At 47.3% G+C, this 20431-nt stretch overlaps 1 protein-coding gene across 1 annotated transcript; it reads left to right on the forward strand.

Annotated features, from left to right (window-relative positions):
* Positions 1-4302: 4302 nt before the first annotated feature.
* On the forward strand, positions 4303-17825 carry LOC101090826 (peptidoglycan recognition protein 4). The gene is made up of 9 exons (XM_023247174.2): positions 4303-5084; positions 5663-5751; positions 6603-6691; positions 7484-7698; positions 9104-9222; positions 10465-10617; positions 12160-12358; positions 15561-15679; positions 16727-17825. Exons 2-9 carry the CDS (start codon positions 5703-5705, stop codon positions 16903-16905), a joined length of 1122 nt encoding a protein of 373 aa, XP_023102942.2. The 5' UTR covers positions 4303-5084; positions 5663-5702; the 3' UTR covers positions 16906-17825.
* Positions 17826-20431: the final 2606 nt, after the last annotated feature.

Raw genomic sequence — 20431 nt, forward strand, 5'->3', positions numbered from 1 at the left:
CAGTTCTCTGTGTGTGCCTTATTAGTGTGCTCATGACACTACCTCACCCTCCTGCTCCTCAGGCAGAGAGGGGAAGCCACCAAGCCCAAAAGGCAGCATCACACACACTTGCATAGGGAGCTCTTTCTCTGTTATAATTTGAATTCAAATCCAAGCTACCAAAGTTCCAAACCCCACACCAGTTCTTCCATGACCACTGCGTCCCCCCATGATCTTCAGTGCTATAATTGAGTCTCAGCACTTGAGATTAGTAGCAGCTAGAATTGAACCAATCTCTCCCTCTCTACCTTCCTTCCTCCCTCTTTCTCTCCTCCTTCCCTCCCTCCTTCACTCTGCCTTTTCTCTGTCCCTTTCTTTCCCTCCCTTGCTCTCTCCCTCTCCCTCCTACTCATGGTTGCCTACCCTCACCTTCTTTCTCCTTTTCAACTTTCCCATTTACTCCTCTCCTTGCCACCAGCACACTCAGACTGAGGCTGCTGCACTGCCATGGGTGGAGTAGGAAACCCACTGTCTTTCCAGGTGAGGCCCTCTAGATATCTATAGAATTTTTACCTGGTTCTAAACAGCTGCTAGAACAGTTGTTAAGAACAGCCAATTTGAAAGACTTTTCACCGACCCCATTCCAGGGTTCCTTTAGGACTTAAGAGTCTGCAGTAGAGCTCATAGTACTCTACCCCAGGCCCCATGGCAGACTGTATCCTTTATGGAGCATTTATGGGTGCCTACCTGGTGATAGGCCCTGCTCTGGCCACATGGTGAGCAAACCCTAGGTCCTCGCACCATGAAGCCTCCACTGGAGGCCTGAGGGTGCTGCAGTGGGGGCACAGCTGGTTAGTTCCTTCCCACTAGGGGGCCCATGCACCCCAACTGGGGGAGACTTGCTGTGAACAAAAAATGGATGAAAGCCAACCAAGAGTGGGAAATGTGTGATTTCAGCCTCAGCCTACGGGCTTCATCCGGAGCTCATCTGCTTGCAAGACATCTCAGAGGGCTTGCAAGGTAGGGAGTGCCTTGGGCCCTGGATTTCAGTTCACAGTCCCCAAGTCACTCCCTGAAAATCACCCTGAGGCAGCAGCTGCAAATTGACGACAGTCAGCTATTTGGATTTGTTGCCTGATTAGGTCAAGTACTCTTCCGAATTAGAGAACCCAAGAGACTCTTATTGGAAAAATCACTGCCTAGCTGACCTGTACTGCTCTGGAAATACAGTCCAGTATCTTCCAGCTTTGCCTTCAGGAAAGATATGCTCGTTTATGCAGATTATCCCTTGAGGTTAGGCGTATCCCTTATCACCCTAGGCAGTGATCCTATGACTCAGCCTCCCTCACTAGATTATTAACTCCTCCAGAGAAGGGGTTCTCATGTTTACCCAGTCCTGGATGATAAACTTTGCATTTGAGACATCTGATAAACATTTGCAGAATTACATGTGCCTGCCTTGGTTTTGATGGAACCCATGCTTAGGAGATTACTTCCTGTAATTGAGAGGTTGTGCCTCCCAGGAGAGTGAAGAGAAGGAAAGAAAAGAAGTGGGAGGTGCAGTGGACAGGGATGTGGGGAGACCCCTGTGGATTATTACTGGGCAGCATGCTGCCCCCTTGTGGCCTACCAGCTACAGGACAGCCCATGACATTCCTTGGATCCCAATTCTTATACTTTCGGCTCTCAAGACCCTTTTACACTAAAAAAAATTGACACCACAGAGCTTTTGTTTATGCGGGTTATGTGTATTAATATGTATAATATTAGAAATTTTAAAGTTAAAATACTGATTCACTTAAAGTAGTAATAAACCCATATTAACACATTTTTTAAATGAAAAATACTATTTTTAAAAAATTTTTTTAACGTTTATTTTTGAGACAGAGAGAGACAGAGCTTGAACAGGGTAGAGTCAGAGAGAGAGAGGCAGACACAGAATCTGAAGCAGGCTCCAGGATCCAAGCTGTCAGCACAGAGCCAGACGCAGGGCTCAAACTCACAGAATGTGAGGTCATGACCTGAGCCGAAGTCGGATGCCTAACCGACTGAGCCACCCAGGCGACTCTGAAAAATACTATTTTTTAAAACAAATGGGTGATATCATTTTTTACATTTTTGTATACCTCTTTAATGCATAGGTGAAAGAAGACCCCTGGATTCTCATATCCATTTCTGCATTCGATGTGTTTTCTACGTTGTTTTGGTTGAAGATATGAAGAAAACCCAGCCTCACACAGATGAGTAGTTAGGAAGGGAGGAATATATTAATAGTCTTTAAAAATCAGTGTGGATATTCTTCTTTGATAAGACACCAAAACTTAACAAGTAGAGGTTTCTTAAGGTTAGTTGCAATGTAGAATCTGAAACCTTATCGATGAGTCCTTTGTATTCTGTTACATTAAAATCCATTGTCTATTGTGAAATTTGAATGGGTCTTTTGAATAAAAGGCATCATTTTGTAAGTTCAAATATTGGTCATTGAAAAATATTGATAAAGTATTAGGAGATTTTCAAGTTCGTGGTAGCCAACACAAATTTTCCAAAATTCTAATTTTGTTTGAAAGCTCCAATTTCATTATTGCTAACAAATCTCATTGGTTGTTTTCCTTGAAGTAAAAGGTACACTCTTCATTTGAGATACTCCTCCATGGTTTGGCTGTTAATTGTTCTTTTAATATACTTGAAATGGTGCTACATGAAAAAAAGTGGTGTGGCTCGTTCAGCCCACCATGCAGTCACACAAGCACTTTTTCCTGAGACAACCATGTTGAGAGAACATTCAGGAAAAGGAGCTGCTCTGGCCAAGAGAGGTGAGTGTGGCTGTGGAGGATGACTGGACCTGGGTCATTCAGAACCTTAGCATTTAGTCCTAAGTGCACAGAACCAGAGAGGGACAGCCCACATTCTTCCTCCCTCCTGATGCCATCATATAGAATGTGCCCCTTAGCCTTAAGAATTTGCTGCCTGAGTGCTATTTGCTACCTCTGGGCAGCCACCGCCTAGTATTCCCATCCCTCCTTCACCACCCAGGATTCCAATCCCATCCCTGAAGTTCGCAGGGCCCACCTGTAGAAGGGGACCAGTCTCCTCAACTGTGAAACTAGATGAGCCAGAGGTGAGCTTCTCATTGCAAGAACTTTATTACTAGTCAAGGTGGGGATTGGAGAGGCAAGGAGAAACAGAAGTCAGCAAAGTTTGGGAAACTGATCGGGTCCCTATAGCTAAAGCAGCCCCCTGCTCTCCTTCACACTGCTCCTGAGGCCTTTCTCCCCGGCCCTGGGTCTTGTTGGTTAAATGAGGAGAACAGAATTTGGAAGTGGCTCATTTGTGCCCCCCCCCCTTGAGGGGGCTTTTCTGGATCCCACAGGCCTGAGGGTAAAACTGCAGCCCCACTAAGGGCCACCTGTCTGGATTTGGGGCATTCCCTCAGAAGCGTCCTTTTTGCAGTCTCAGGAGGCTACCCCTTGGGAGGTGAGAGCTGTGCAGGTCTTTGTGGAGATACTCACCTCGTGGGAAGTGAGCTTGGAGTGGTGAGGGGCCAGGCGTTCTTGGTGGGGGTGGTGGGTGCACGAGCCAAAATAAGTACTAGTGATGATAGCGCATTATGTGCTGCCTTCTGGAATGTACCTTTCTGTTCCTCTGCCTCCATCCCATCTGTGCATGTGGCCCTGGTGGAAGGAGGGTAGGGCAGGGTGGGGTATTGGTCAGTGGCCCCCATCCACAGCCTTGACACTCCTGGAGCAGGTCTTGTCTTGTTGGGGATGAAAACAGTTTTCCTCTGCCTTTCAAAGTTCTTTAGATGGACTAAAAATTAAATTGACATGAGACAGATTAACAGGAGAAAATCAAGGAGATCTTAAGAAATTGTATACTTCCAGGGCGCCTGGGTGGCTCAATCGGTTGAGTGTCTGACTTCAGCTCAGGTTGTGATCTCATAGTCTGTGAGTTAAACCCCTGCGTCAGGCTCTGTGCTGACAGCTCGGAGCCTGGAGCCTGCTTCGGATTCTATGTCTCCCTCTCTCTCTGCCCCCTGCCCTGCTCACACTCTGTCTCTCAAAAAGTGAATAAACATAAAAAAAAGAAAGAAATTGTATACTTCATATATATATATATAGAGAGAGAGAGAGAGATGTATAGATAGATAGATAGATAGATAGATACATAGATAGATAGATAGATAGATAGATAGATAGATAGATAGATAGATAGATAGATACAGATATAGATATATGGCAGAGCCCCAGAGCCCCAGGAAAACTGAGTAACTCCCTTAAATAGCCAAAGCCATCACCTTAAATACCATCATTAGCTAAAGACAAAAGATGTTGAGGACAGGAAGTCAGTTGTGGGAGGTCCCCAGGAAAAGCACAGCAAACAAGGGCAAAGTTAAGCATATATAAATTATTGCTTTCTCCAGTGATAGCAGCTTCTGGAGATTGACAGTCATACCTGCATCCTGGTGCTGAAGGAGACACCCTTACAAGTGGAGATTTCCCCTATTCATGTGTCTCTTACAAAAGGGTGACTTCTTGGTTTTCAGAACTTCTCGCGGTTCTTGTGTATTTCCTTAAAAAATAACCAGCTCAGAATAACCAATATGCCAAAGAGGCATATCTTGGGTTGGTGAAGTTTGACCCCTGGATTTGGGGCATTCCAAGAATTCCCAGATATTGGGTTGACTGGGTTTCCCAAAGCCTGGGGATGAGGAAGTAGCTCGGGGAGACTTGGGCAATCATGCCCTTTCCCAGGGAGGCGGTACCTGGGCTTATTCACAGGGTGAGGCCTTGCTTTCAGCCTGAGTCTGGTCTCTTCCAGTTACTCTGGGTGGACAGAACCTGTGGGGAGCCTCAGAACTCTGCCCCCTCTCTACCTTCTGTTAGGAATCCAGGTGTTCTTCTTCTCTCCAGAGAGCCAGAGCCCAGGTGCTCCCTTACCAGGGAGGGAGTGCCTTCTGGTGAAAGGCATCCTAAAGGCCTAGGAGGTGGCAGCTGGAGAAGGAGGGCAGGGCCAGAAGCCAAGTCTGAAGGAAGGAACTTCCAGCCAATGAAAGGGGAACTGCCTGCACCCTGACCTGTGGAACTGGGACAGCACGGGACCCACAGGTATTTCTGAGTGTGGGTGTGAGTGTGTTTCTTGTTGAGAAGCCTCTCCCTTGGAAGAGGACTGTACCACATGGAGTGTTAAGACCATATCTCCTCTGCCCCAGAACAGGGGACCCCCTGCTGACTCTTGTCAGTACCCTCTTGTGCCCTCCCTCACCCTCACACCATTCCCAACTGGGAAGGAATTCTCTGCACAAGACCCATCCATGTGTGTTTGGATTTCTGAGTTCTCTTATTGCTGGAGCTTGCAACTCTTTTCTATAAGAATGGGGGTTAACAATCCTACATTGCACAGTTAGTATAAGGATTAAATAAGGTTGCTTGTGTGAGTGTCCATACTGGCTTTGTACATAGTAGCCACTCAATGAAATCTAGTTGCCCAGGAAAACAGGATGAGGGTGTTTACCCATCCAAGGAGCACCTGATATGTGCTGGGGACCCTGAGAGTCCCACTCAGGCACTGGCCCACAGGAAGCCCATAGTTTGGCAGGGAAGCAGACAGGGGTTCCATGCATTGGGATGGGTGCCCTGTTTGAGGAGTAAAGCACAGTTGGGTTAACTGTCAGTGTCTCTCCCAGGGCCAAGGTCCACACTTTCTCATCCGTGTCCTGGGACCACATGAGAATGCTGCTGTGGCTTCCTGTCTTGCTGGGTCTTGGGAGCTGGAGTGAGTTTTCTTTTACTGGAACAGTGGGTAACTAAGAAGGATCATCTAATCTCACAGCAGAGAATGTGCTTTCTCCTTAGGGAGAAAGAATAACTTTGCATTTAGAACACAGAATTTGGACTCTGTAAACCTATTTCAAATCCTTGACCTGCCTCCAGCAATGATTTTAAGCAAACTACTCAGTCCTTGAAACCTTAATTTTCCCAGCTGAAAATGAGATAATGTTATGATTTCCCAAAGTTTTTGAGGATTAAATGAGATAATGCACATGAAGGACTTTGCACTTGCACAACGGGAGCAATGGTTCTGTCTGTATGATTTCTATGTCAATCAGAGTCAATCAGGGGTTTATGCTTTTTTCAATAAGAGAAAGTCCTCGGAGATAGGGATGTCAGTTCCACACACAGGAGCTTGGGCACAGCACATGCCCCCAAATCAGCCCTGGAGGAACAGACTTGATTTGTGCAAGTAATTCTAATCCCTTCTCCATATCATCTTCCCATTGTTTCTATTCAGTAAAATCCATACAAAAGAGGACCTTGTCCTTTTGAGATGCTTGGACACATTTATTTCCAGGTTGCATTTTTCCCCCAATTATGTGTATAGATGTAGCTCATGAGAAACGGATATATTTCCAACTTCCTGCTCTTGGCTATTTAACTATGTTCTGGGATATTCCCTGGAGTTGGTGTTGGAGAAAAGCATGCACATGTTGCTACTGGAGGTAGTCCTTCTGACAGCCTAATAGGGTCTCCTGGAAGGGCCTCAGTGATCTGGCCTGAGTCTGTCACTGAGATGGCTAGTACTGGGGTTCTCTGAGGACTGATGCAAAATTGAATGTTTCTCTGCAGGTGCTTTCTCCTGGAATGAAACACAAGCCAAACGCATATCAGAGGGCCTTCAGGACCTGTTTGGCAACATCTCTCAGCTTATTGATAAAGGAAGACTTGGTCTCAATGGTGAGGAGGCTTAAGGATAGCTGGGTATCTGCTGTGACCAGTGCTTCTGAGGTCTGCACTGCCCCTTGTGGCTGGTATGAGAATGCATGGGGCTGAGACAGTGGACGGAGCAAACCACCTGCTAGGATGCCACAGGCCTTGGGGGTCCAGGTGTTATTGGGAGAGGGCAGAAACCAGGACAGGGAGATTCATCCTCTTCACTAAGGACCCCCTCGCCTGAGGGTGGAGACCTACACCCTGCCCTCAGGGAGTCGTCCAACTGAAAGGGAGAGTCAGGCCATACCTTGAGAGAGTCCCTAGGCTGAGGAGGAGATATAGTCCCTTCAGGAATCACTCAGAACAGGACAAAGGACACAGAGCCCCAGAGCAAACTGTCAGTGAACATAGTGTGCACTGGGGGCATTAGTGCTGCCCAGATGGGCCTCTCAGGCTTTCCCCGGGGAAGCAGTGGGAAGGAGCTGCTTCCTGAAAGCAGGGGTCCTAGAGCAGAGCAGGGCAGGAGCTGCAGGATGGAGTCTGTCCCAGGTAGGGATGCCCTGTATGAGGGAGCAGAGCATCCAGGCTTCTCTGGACAGGTGCATACTCTGCAATGGGAACAGCGGAAGGGATGTGGAGGTAAGAAGCAGAGGGTGTGCCTGCCTGCTGAAGGCCTCCTCCCAGGACTCTTCTATCCTCAAGAAGCAGACTCAGCCCAGAATGGCACCCATGGCCCAGGGGGTTAGTGAGACAGTGATGGAGCAGGATGCGCCGAGTGATAACCTCCTCACCCTTGTGGTTACCCCACTGATGTCTCCACAGTGGTCTCTCACAAGGAGTGGGGGGCAGAAGCTGTTGGCTGCAGCACTCCACTGACCAGGCCTGTGGATTTCTTTGTCACGCACCATGTCCCTGGACTGGAGTGTCACAACCGGACTGCATGTAGTCAGAGGCTGTGGGAACTCTGGGACCATCATGTGCACAACAACAGCTGGTGTGACGTGGCCTACAAGTAAGAGACAAGGGATATGTGAGAGTACGTGATCAATGATACTGCTTGTGACACTTCTCTTGGCCTTACTCATCTCTGCTCTCCACTTACCAGGTTGAGGTTATATTGGGTTGATATTGAGTAAAATATTAAACCCCTACAAAATTCCAAATCCTTTTGAATTTTCTGTGAGATCTAAAAGAAAGCAAGGAAGGTTAAGTAATAACTATACGTATATGCCCCCCCAAACCTAGTTCACATAACACATTGACAGTTACAAATGACTACTGTGTGCATGAATTCATTTGCTCCACCAAGGTTGGTCAGGCATGCATTACTATCCCCATGGTCCAGGTGAGGGGACTAAGGCAAGGACGTTGTTTGATTTGCTCAGAGTCACACAACTGCAAAGTTGTGGAGCCCAGACTGGCTCAAAACTGGCTCTTTGCCTGCTGCATGTCCCACTTCACCACATTCAGGGGGCTCCCACTTTGTGAGACATCTCTTACCCTAGTGGCCACTCCAGTGGACCCTTTTAGTGTCCAGGACCACGTGCCCTTGGCTTATCTCTGACCTCACCCAGTTATGGACAGTCCCTATGCATGGTAATGGCTTCTCACTTCCAGTACCCTCTGCATCTCTCTGCTTTTCCACTTCAGACTTTCATCATCTCTGATGGTGAAGGGGAGTTAATACCCCCCTGGCAGGCAGGGGTTGTAGATAACTTCCTCAGCCCCTGGCCCTTCTCAGGGACAATCTTAGGTCCATGTACTCAGTTCCTTGGAAGTTCACCCTGTCTGGTGGTGGGTGGTGGGTGGTGGGGAGTGGGTAATGATTCTAAGCCCCAGGTGGCCATTGTGAAGCCAGCCCAATTGCATTGCACATGCTTTGTTGGGTTTCTTGCTTCTGACTTGCTCTCCTTGCTCCCTCACTCTGGCTTCTGGGACCCCTTATCAAATAAACTGCCTGTGTCCGTGTGCTTTTCTGAGGAGCTACTTCCTGAGAAATTTGTGTAAGATAGATCTATGTAAGAGAAATCACATGAGCAGCTTACGTGGAGATGACACAGGTAGCATGCATTTTAGAGGAAGGAAAGCCATGTTTGAGGCTGAGAAGAATCTCACAGTGTAATTGAGTCTGTGTTAGTTACTGTGATGGCACCAGGACCTCTCCTCCTCCTGAGTGTGTAGAATGATTTACATAAAACCTAGGCATTTGAGCAAAGAAGGTAGGCAGTGTGGGGGTAGTTTCTGAATTCTAAGGGAATATAAATGACTTGGACTATCCATTGTCTGGGACAAGTCCATGAAAATTCCCTGTAGTGAGCACAGCTTGAGCACTTCTCCCTTTGGAGGTTGGTAAGTGGTTCCTCTTGTGGGATACACCACGGTGCCAGCCACTCAGCCTGTATCTCCCTGCTTCACAGCTTCCTGGTTGGAGACGATGGCAGGGTGTATGAAGGTGTTGGCTGGAACATCCAAGGCATGCACACCCAGGGCTACAACCACATCTCCCTGGGCTTTGCTTTCTTTGGCACCAAGGAAGGTAATGGTCATTCCAGCTGCCCTTCTCCGAAGAGTTACCCACTTCTTTGTTTCCGCACTGACTCTTCGACCTCCTACTTCCCCAATGATCCACTCTCCTGGAGTTCCCCTCTCCTTTGGCTTCCATGAATGAATGGTATTAGTTCTCTTCCTCCTGCTCTGGTTTCCTTCTCAGTCTCTGAGTTGGCTCCTTTCCCTCTGACAGTCTCACAGAGGAGGTGCTGTCCAGAGTTCTCTCTGCAGCCTTGTCACCATTATGCACTCATCATGGAGGAATGTGGGCTTCTGCTCTCTTCTATCAGTGACTCACATCTTCCTCTCTGGCTCTCACCCTTCTTCAGTGCCAGGCCCTGTTTCCCATTTCTTGCCAGGAACCTCCTCCTCCCATCTCTCTTATCCCAAGATTTTCTGTATAATTTTTAAAACCACTCTGAGGCCTCCAATCCCTGAGTCCTTTCCACTTTCTTTTATTCTTACTGCTGCCCATTCCCCCCAGCCCATGTCCTAGCATACATGCTCCAGGACCATTCCACTGAGTTTGTGCACTCTTACTATTAAAATTCTTGCTCAGATAGTTTCTCACTGTCCCCTCACAATACTCTGTGAGAAAATCCAGACAAGTTTCCTGGTTGCTGTTATACAGAGTACAGCCTGAGCTCCAGAGAGGAAGTGACCCAAGGAGAAGAATCAGAAGGCAAGGCCACACTTTTCTTTTCTAATTTCAGGGTGGTTTCCAGCATGCCAGAGGACTGTGTGTTCAGCTTGGTTTGTTTTTGTGACCACTTATTGCTATCTCAGTGTCACCCTGTTTCCTCTGGGGTCTTGAGCACATTACATTTTGGAGCCTCAAGTTCCTCTCTATAAATATGGGGCTAATAATAGCATCCACCTCAGAGGTTTGTGGTGAGGATCAAAGAAGTTAATACAGGTAAAGAGGCTGGCACATGCCTGGAAGGGTGCCTGCCAATGGGAAACCCTGGCCCAGCCAGCTGAGCACTCCAGAGCATAGTGCTGCCTTCCAGCTCTCCACGGAGAAAGAGCAAAAAATGAAGTCTTATCAGGTCACTGGGAAAGGTCTTCATCCTAGACCAGGTGGATCCTTGACTTTTAGGCTTTCCAACCTGGGGGATGAGCCAGTTCCCCTCCAACAGCTACGTAGGGGCTGGCAGGGCCTCTCATCCTTCTCCCACAATACCCTGAAACTCAGGCCAGACCCAGGTTACCACAGATAGCTCTCTTTCAGGCCACAGTCCTAGCCCTGCTGCCCTGTCAGCCATGGAGGGTCTGATCTCCTATGCAATCCAGAAGGGCCACCTGTCCTCCATGTATGTTCAGCCACTTCTTGTGAAAGGTGAAAACTGCCTGGCCCCTCTGCAGAAGGCAAGTCCTAAGAAAGGTAAGACTTTCAACCCTACCGGGCCTCCCTTTAAACCTACTCCCCACCCCATGCCCTTATAACTTCCAAATGCCATTGAGAGTGACTTTTTTAGCCAAGCTCTCATTGGATCCCTTCTGATAGGCAACTGGTCATCCAACTCTGAAACTTTGGGGCTGGTACAATTTGAGACGGACTCTCCAGGTCACCCCTTTATACCTCAGACTCCGAGAATGATAGAGCTATGGCATTAGCCTGGTATAATATATGTGTACTAATTTCTTGAGTCAGTCAACAATTAGTCACTGAAGAGATATCATGGAATAAAACACATAAGCAGTAGCCTTATAAAGTTTCAACCTAGAGAGTAGAAAAAGACAATAAGCAAATAAGCAAATAAGCAAGTAAAATATTTGATATGTTATAAGGTGAAAAGTACTGTGGAGGAAGAAAACATGGAGAGGGATAGGCATCTAACACAGACAAGCACAAAAGCACAAATGCGCATCTTTCTGAATATAAGAGCCTGAATAACATTGATCGATTGAAGTGCTTAAGTCACCACCTATACTGACTTCAGAGGAAGGGGTTAGTGTAATTCAGGTAATAAACACTAGATAAAAGGTATATTTGGGGTTTAACAAATTACAACATCAAAACCAGTATAGTTAAGGGGCAACTGGCTGGTAGAGCACGTGACTCTGGATCTTGGGGTCATGAGTTCCAGCACCATGTTGGTAGTAGAGTTTACTTCAAAAAAAAAAAAAAATAGGGGCATCTATGTGGTTCATTTGGTTAAGCATCTGACTCTTGATTTAGGCTGAGGTCATGATCTCATGGTTATGAGATTGAGTCCCCATCAGGCTCTGCGCTGGGCGTGGACCCTGCTTAAGATTCTCTTTCCCTCCCTCCGTCTCCCTCCCTCTGTCCCTTCCCTGCTTATGCTGTGCAAGGGTGTGCTCTAGCCCTCTCTCTCTCACTCTCTCTTTCAAAGAAACCCAAAACTGACAGTGTAGTTAATAACCACTTTTGGCCTTTTCCTGGACTTAATAAGGTTTTAAAGATAATTAGCTCTATTATGTGAAAGCTCTGAGTAAATCTGATCTCTGTCTTTGGATTAGCCATCTGCTAATATTAATAATTGCTTACACTGACAGAGTTTTAGGGCTTACAAGTGAGTCTCAAAGACATGCTTTCAGATGAAAATTCAACTGATTTGTCCAAAAGACCCTGTTATGCATGTACATCCACATATACACAAGACAATCATACAGATAAATAAGTACCCTTTGCTCTTGGGAATGAGTATCCATGTACCCTTAGGATCAACATTCACACACTCCTCTGGGTTCTATTTTAAGGTTAGATCCCATGTCTATGATTCCTGCCTTTTGAATCCAATCCTACCATGCAGATATACCCCACTACCAGGTGGGCTTTCCTGAGTTCCACAGTCAGGGTTAGGTCAGGATGTCCAGATGGCATGGGGATGTTCAGTATTGAGGTGGTTGGCATGAGTGGGCACGAGTCCACACGTTGATGTTTTCTGGCTCCCCTCCCCAGCTTGCTCCAACATTGTCCCTCGATCTGCATGGGAGGCCAGGAAGACGCACTGTCCCAAGATGAACCTCCCAGCTAAGTATGTTGTCATTTTCCACACCGCTGGGAGAACCTGCATCATGTCTGATGAGTGCCACCTGCTGGTCCAAGATATCCAGTCCTTCTTCATAGACAGACTGAATTCATGTGACATTGGGTATAAGTAAGTGGACCTGAGGATATATAGGCTTCTTTTACCTCGGAGCAGACTCTGAACCTTCGAATGGGAGACAAAGGAAAGTAATGTTTACTGAGTGCCTGCCATATGAAAGGTGCTCCATCTATGACCATGTTGATTTTTCACACAACCCTAGGTGAGCCTTACTTAGGATATAGCTAATGGGGTGGTCATTCTCCTTGAATATGTTCTCAAAATGTGTCTATTTTTTTAAAGTTTATTTATATGTTTTTAGAGAGAGTGAGCGAGCATGAGTGCAAGTGCAGGAAGGGCAGAGAGAGAGGGAGAGAGAATCCCATGCAGGCTTTCCACTGTCAGCAGTGCCCGTCAAGGGGCTGGATCCCACGAACCATGAGATCATGACCTGAGCTGAAATAAAGTCAGATGCCTTACCAACTGAGTCACCCAGGTGCCCCTCAAAATGTGTCATTTTTAAAGATTGTATATAGATATGATGGAGGTCAAGACTGCTGGCAAGATATTAGAAGTCATACACATGCAAGATTGTGAAGCCTATAGAGAATACTTCCTGTCTGAAGGCAGGGGGAGGCACCAGATAATATCCTCTGATTGCTCTAATGCCAAGATCTGTAATCCTTTAATAAAAAGCACACTGACCTAATGGGAGAATAGAAACTTCTTGCAGCGTGCTTTCCAAGTTCACAGGTAGGTTAGATACCATCTCATATCCATCAGAAACAATCACACTGAATGTTAAGTCTCAGGATGGACTAGCATAGATAGCACTAGCCTAGATAGCATATTTGTACACATTAATCAAGGAGGCCCTTCCTCTAGAGACTTTATGGATTAGCTAGTGGAGCTGGATTTTAGTCCTTCCTTGCCTCCTGGCCAGGCACTCTGTGCAGGGTGCAAGAAGCATAGCTGTGTGCAATGGCCCTTCCTTAGCTGGATTTACCATTACTTAGTATGTGATTTTGGGGTGATGGCCTCTCCTCTCTCCATCCTGTTATAGTTACAACCCTTTCAAAATAGGAGAAAGCTTCCTCCAACACCTTTCATCTGTTAAGACTTGTCAAGTGCTTTTATAGATCCTGCAATGCAGGATTATTCACAGGGTTGTTCTCTTTGGTCATAATAGATACCTGAATATTGACTCTATGTTTTGAACCTAACCTCGAAAGTGATGGGTGCTGAGAGAGGACCTTTCCCTTTTCCCATTCAGGTTTCAGTAGCCAGTTTCCTGTCCCTTGACTTTGACCTTTATTGTATACCTTGTGCCATAACTTTCATGACCCTGCCATTTTCTCACCCTGAGGTGAGAAAGATCACCGGTGATCTGTAGTCAGGAGTAAATACCCACTTGCTATAAATTAATTCACTGAGAACACTGAGTGCCTACTCTTTGTGGCATGAGGCTACACTCTGGGGACACTAGCAGATGTAGCACAGATATGGTTCTTGCCTTGATGGAGCTAAAACTGCTGAAGGAGAAAGATAACTAAATGAATAAGGCCTAATAGAGTGCATTAAGTGTTATTATAGAGGGTGCAGAGTGTAAACAGGAGACATTTTTACCTCTTGGTAGCTTGCGGGGGAATTGGGTGTGAAGAAAGCACTACTCAAGAGATGACATATCAACTGGGATCTAAGAAATGAGTGAGCTCATCGGAGGAGGGGGAAGAGTGTTTTGGGCAGAGAGAAAGGACCTCTGTGGAAAGTCCTGGATGCCAGCCTGATAATGGTGTCTTTGAGAAGCTGAGGGAAGTTTATCATAATAAAAATAGATGCTGGGATGCCTCGGTGGTTCAATCAGTTGAGTGTCCAACTTTGGCTCAGGTCCCGATCTTGCAGTTTGTGAGTTAGAGCCCTGCATCAGGCTTGCTGCTGTCAGTGCACAGCCTACTTCCATCCTCTTTCCCTCTTTCTCTGCCCCTCCCCAGCTTGCATTCTCGCTCTCTCAAAAATAAGTAAACATTTAAAAATTTTTAAATAATAATAATGATAAAAACAGATGCCAAAGAGAGGGATGGTGGAAGGTAAGGAGGCAAACAAGGGGCATATTATGAGGGATCTTCTCACTTAATCTGGGGAGTGTGTGCCCACTGTGTGCCAAGGGCATAAAAGCAGGTTTGAGATAAGATTTGTATCAGGAAGATCATTCACAGCTTCAGGAATGGAACAGAAAAGGACAAATCTGCAGGTGGTGAGATCAATTCAAGCAAGACCAGGGTGGTGATGAGGCTGTCATGGGGAGAAGCAGACAGATCTAAGAGGTCAGTGGAGATTAGTGTAATGTTGGTGATGAGGATGCCAGGGTTGATCAGGGACAGTGGTTGCAAGATGCGGTGGACAATCCATGGTTACTGAGGGATGAAGCGGTGGGCTCATACTCATATTCCTGGCTGGGACCAATGGAAGGACAGGAGGTGGTGCCTTTCACTAAGACGGGGAGCCTGGAAAGGGGAACTGGTGGGGAAGAAGGTGGCACAGGTGTGGACACATGAATTTTGCTCAATGGCAGTTGAAGTTATCTTCAAGGAGGTAGATGGGTTTGTCCTGGGCAGCATCTTGAGGTACCCCACATTTAAGGAAAGGACACAGGGAGACAAGGTGCAGAGGAATGAGGGACAGCCACAGAAGACAACTGGGAGAGTGGGGTGTGATGGAAGTAAAGGGGAGAGAATGTTTGAGGATACAGAGGGATCAGCAAGGTAGGGCTGGAGAAGTGTATTTTGTCTTTAGTGGTAAGGTGGCCACAGATCACCGGGGAAACACTGGCAAGGTATGAGGAAAGCCAGGTTGCAGGGATGGCAGCTGTCACTCTTTTCTCCCTAGTCTGTGAGCTCCTTGGGGAAGCAGCAGTGTGCTAGACCTGGATGCGCTCATGAGAGGGGATCCCTGGGAGATCCAGGAATTTTGTGAACCTTTGTTAAATCACTGGTGGATTAAAATCAGCCATGGTGGGAGTTTTACACCACAGAAATCAATAAAGGGCATAAACCAGGGCTTCCTGCCCTTCCCCTTTTCTGATGACAGCTGGTTTACCAGCACACCTCTGGCAAAGACTGTCTTTTTTGTAACTCAGTGCTTAGAATTTAATGACTAATCAGTGTCTGCTAAGTAAAGGCATGAGTGATTGAATGAATGAGTGATTGGATGAATAAATGAAACAATTGCAGAGTGCCTGTCATGCTGATTTCCTTCTCCTGTCATGGTCCTTTAGCTTCCTTGTGGGGCAGGATGGTGTCATTTATGAAGGAGTGGGCTGGAATGTCCAAGGCTCCCGTGCTCCTGGCTACAATGACATTGCCCTGGGCATTGCCTTCATGGGGACCTTCTTGGGTAAGTGGATGCTTTGGGCAGTGACAATGACCTTTCATGGTATGGTGTCTGAAAGAGTGTGTCTCACGTGGACAACAACAGCATCAAACTCAGGCATCACTGAGAGCCTGCATATCTTGGACTTACTGAGCTTCTGATTTGATGTTTGACGAAGCTAAGTGTGACCAGGAATGACCCCCATCCCCCAGGCATAATGCCCACACACATCCAACCAAATGCCTCTCTCTTCTGACAAGACAAGAGGAAAATATCTTTGTGCATATGTTTTGCTAAGTTTTTTATGATGGCACCAATGTAGGGACCCTTGCCTTATTTGCCACAGCCCTGAATGAGCCCCTGTCTCTGCATCCAAAGTGTACACTGAGAATTGTCATTGCTCCCAGCTCTTGACCAGGGTTTGTTTAGACTCCGAGGCCTTTTGCTGAACCTCTGGGAAGAGGAGACTTTGCCACTTGGGGCTGGTTCAGGCTGATACTAAAATGGACACTGAGTGGGGCGAGGGGTGACCCAGGAAGGTACCTGCAGATGGGGCTGAGCATATGAAGGTGCAGGAAGCATATCTGTGGCCAAAGCAAGGTTTCTCAGCTTCAGCACTATTGACATCTTGGATCAGGTAATTCTTTGTATAGGGGCTGCCCTGTACATTGTAGGACGTTTAGCAGCATCCCTGGCTTCTGCCACCAGATACTTGTATCACCCCTTGCCTAGCTGTGACAACCAAAAAATGTCTCTACACAGTGCCAAATATCCTATGGGAGGCTAAATTCCCCCAGTAGGGAACTATCAGGCAGGCCTATTTACAGCAGACAAAGGCTCTTTACATCCCCAAATGATTGTATGTTTTATCCCAGACTCTGCTATTTTCATTTGGGAAGAACTTTGGTGCTGAGAAATCTGAGTCTTGACTTGGTTTTCTGTCTACAGGATGGCAATAGTGGAATATATTAGCTTGGTGGTAGGGGTGGGTTAGGGGTGATTCTGGAATGGGTCCTTCCTTAGGCAGGGTGCCCTGGAATCCTAGAACAGATGGATAACTCTGTTTTGCAGGTACCCCACCCAATGCTGCAGCCCTGGAGGCAGCCCAGAACCTGATCCAGTGTGCAGTGGACAAGGAGTATTTAACTCCCAACTACCTGCTGGTGGGACACAGTGATATTGTCAATACACTGTCTCCTGGGGAAGCTTTGTACAACATCATTAAGACTTGGCCTCATTTCAAACACTGAAGGAACCCCTGCTCCTTCTGAGACTGCTTGTCCCGCCTGGCTGCTGGGCCTCCCCTGTTCTCACCCTCCATCCTGACTCAACACCTTGTGTCCCCTCCATGTCAGCCCCATCCTGCCCCTCCTTTCTCAGGTTAGGATGATTCTCTCCTGCTAGCACCACCCCCCAGCAGCCCCAAACCCTGGAGCTGGGCATTACCAGCCCTTTGAGTGAGCCCCACCTTCCTCACTCCTCATCTTCCCGTCCCCTGGGCACCCAGCTCCTAAGCCAGGTGGGAAGATGGGCTGATCCTTGTTTGACTTCTCGTTCCCTCTCTGGCTGCCCCTCTGCCCCATGTACTTCCCCTGCCGTCTGCCCAGCAGCCCCCAAGCCTCACACAGGACCCAGGTCAAGGCCCAAAACCCCTCTCTGCTCACACAGCCACTTGTCCCCATGTGGATGCAGCCCTTATTTCAGGGCTCATTGCTTACAGGTGTGGTTGTTCTCTCCACTGGATTGTGAGGGTTTCCAGGTTTATTTGCCCCCATGTCCTTGATTCCTCAGCAGAAGCTGGAGTCTTGTGTGTGCTATAGATATTTGTTGGAGATGTGGATGAATAAACAAATATGTGGGTCGAGTCCCTGCTTCCCTTTCCAGTCTGTTCCACCACCCCCTCTCTTTGGGGACACCTTCTGGGACTGTCCCCCATCCTGCCATTTTCTCTCTGTTCTTGCCTCTCCCAGTCTGAGGCTCAGAGCCAGCTCTGGTCACTTGTCTGTAATGGTTGATGTGCCTCTAGGCTCCTGTGTCCTGTCCTCCCCAAGTTCCCCGAGGGCAGAGACAGTACTCCTCCAGGTCCAGCTGGGCTGTGTCCACACAAGCCACCAGTGCCTGCAGCCTTCCCTTGCCCAGCTGTGCCCACTGGCCTTGGGGATCAGCGGGGACCCAGAGCATAGCACTCTGCAGCCCTTCTGGCCCGGTCTCCTGCTGCCCAGAGGGAAGCCAGATACTTTCAGTTGGGGGAGACAGTATTTTGCTGTTCACTGGAAGTATATCAGCTAGATCTTGTTTCTCCTGATCTGGAAACAAGGCGGGGGGGGGGGGGGAGGGCGGACAGGAAGAAGAAGGGGAGGGATAAATAGAAGTAGCCAGAAATAGGGACTTCCGCACCCCTCACCTTTGTACTGTGTCCTTGCCCTTAGAGTGTTTTACATCTCTTCAACAAGGCAGGTTTTAACAACCTCTCATTTTTACAGTCTTTTTTCTTTTCAGAGACTGTCTGTGATGTTACTGGATTTTCTGTCCTTTTGTCATTTGTCCTCAGGCCACCTGGCATGTAAGCAGAGGAAGGAATTATTTATCTGAAGTGTCAAGTAGGCCCAGTGCCCCTTCCTGACTTACCCAGCCATCAGAGGTAGCTCCAGGAGAACCCCCTGGGCTCTCTCTTCTAGAGGCTCCTTCCTTGGGGGCACAACTTCCCAGAGGAACATAATGTTTCTCTATCTCTTAAAACATTGAGGATGAGTTTCCCAGCCGTCACACAGGGAGGACCCAAAAAGGTGGATATAAGATGCTAAGAAATAGTCTCACAATAAAAATTATCCTTCAAATTTCTTGACTTTTCTTACAATCCTCCCTTTGACTGAGGAAGGGTCTTGTGCCTTTGCTTCAAACCTGATCCCCAGGCCTCAGAGTCTCATTGGCCTCCCCTACACCCTACCCCAGGCAGGCTGTGAACAGGGCTGTTGACTTCCCCATCTCCCCCAGCACTCATCAAGGTCTCCTCAAATCAACAAAACTGTGTGGTCTGGATTACTGTCTCCTCCATATTATTGACTTTTATTGGCCTCACCCACACAATCTGAGTAAAAGCAGAGCACTCAACTGTCAAATGCTTTTTTAAAGGCAAATTCTGAGGCAGCCCATTCTGTGCAGTTGGCACTTCTGAGTCCTCAGTATAGAAAAATTCTTCCCAACTCCCCTCAATCATGTAAAGTGGGGTTCATAGTGCCCCTTGCCACATCAGAAGATTGCTGTGAGGATTAAGTGAATTAAAATGTGTTAATGTCTTAGACCTCATGGTTGGCATGTGATAATGTTTCCATTAAAGTTTGTGGAGCTATGGTTATTCTTGTTATTGCTGTGATTTTGCACCAGGCAGTAGCTTGTGTAGGGGTCAAGAGCAGGCTGCCCCAAAGTGTGCCTCTTGGGCATACCGATTATTTTAACTGAAAGTCCCGTCAGGGTGCCTGGGTGGCTTAGTCCCTTAAGCGGCCGATTTCCCCTCAGGTCATGATCTCCAGGTTCGCCTGTTTGACGTCCTGCATTGGGCTCTCTGCTGTCAGCATGGAGCCTGCTTGGGATCCTCTGTTTCCCTGTTTACCTGCCCTTCCCCTGCTTGTGCGCTTGCTCGCGCTCTCTCTCCCTCTCTCTCTCTCTCTCTCTCTCTCAAAAATAAATAAACATTAAAAAAGTCACTTCAGAGACAGTCTGTGCAAGAAGGACACTCAAACCCTCCTCCACCCCCCTGAGAGAAGGAATACATATCCCATGTGAAAAGGGATGCAGGAGGGAAAGAGACACCCTTATCACCAGAGGTGGGAAATTTAGAAAAGAGGAGGCTGTATAACAACCCTTGTTACTTTTTACTAATTTACTACCCCAGCCCAAAATCTGTTTAAAATCCCTTATGAATTGAAGCCTCCCAGTGTTAAGTTTTCTTTGTCCTGTCAATACCTCACAGACTTATTGTCTATTTGTCTGAAAAGTATAAAAACTGCCTGCCTGGTCACTTCTTTGGTCTTAATTTCATTCCTGGGCCTCTGTGCACATTTAATAAAACTTTGGTTTTTTTCCTACTGTTAATCTGTGTCCTGTAAATTTAATTGCTCGTCCAGCGAAGACCTTCAGGGTAGAGAAGAACTTTCTCTTTCCTTCAGTATCTATTAGTCCTATTTGCAACAGGAAGGATGTGCCTTTGCAGGCACCAGCTGAGGCAGCCCCTGGGAGTCTGGCACTCCCTAGGAGAGCAGGCTGGCCTGAAGTTTGCTGAGCACAGGTCTTGGCAGGTCTGAAGGAGCCCATGATGAAGGAGGGACACCTTTTTCACAGTCCCTGGCTGTCAGGTTGTGAGGGACTCTAAAGGTCATCTTGACAGTTGTTTTCAACAACTGTAAGCTTGGGGGAAAAAAAGCCAAATGAAGTTTTCTTTGATTCCAGAACAAAATACTAATCTGGCTAATGCCCCACATGTTATTAAAAACTGAACCCAAGAGGGCCAGACGACCTGTTCAAGTTCACTCTGTGAGTTAAAGAAAGGAAGGAGCATGGCACCATTTCTTTCATACCTCTGGTCAAAATCATTTTATGGTCCCTCCTTTCTGACAGGGTAATGTAAACAACTCAGCAAGCACAGCAACCAGGGCTTTCTACAATCTCACTCCAAGTTACCTTTTCCCATAGAATGAGCCCAAGTGGTCAAGGTATGGGCTTGCTTCTTGGGTTTGCCCATCTTGGAGCCTTTGCCCACGCTTTCCCTTCCCTGCTCTT

This window comes from Felis catus, chromosome A1, assembly GCF_018350175.1.
Source record: "Felis catus isolate Fca126 chromosome A1, F.catus_Fca126_mat1.0, whole genome shotgun sequence".
Lineage (NCBI taxonomy): Eukaryota > Metazoa > Chordata > Mammalia > Carnivora > Felidae > Felis > Felis catus.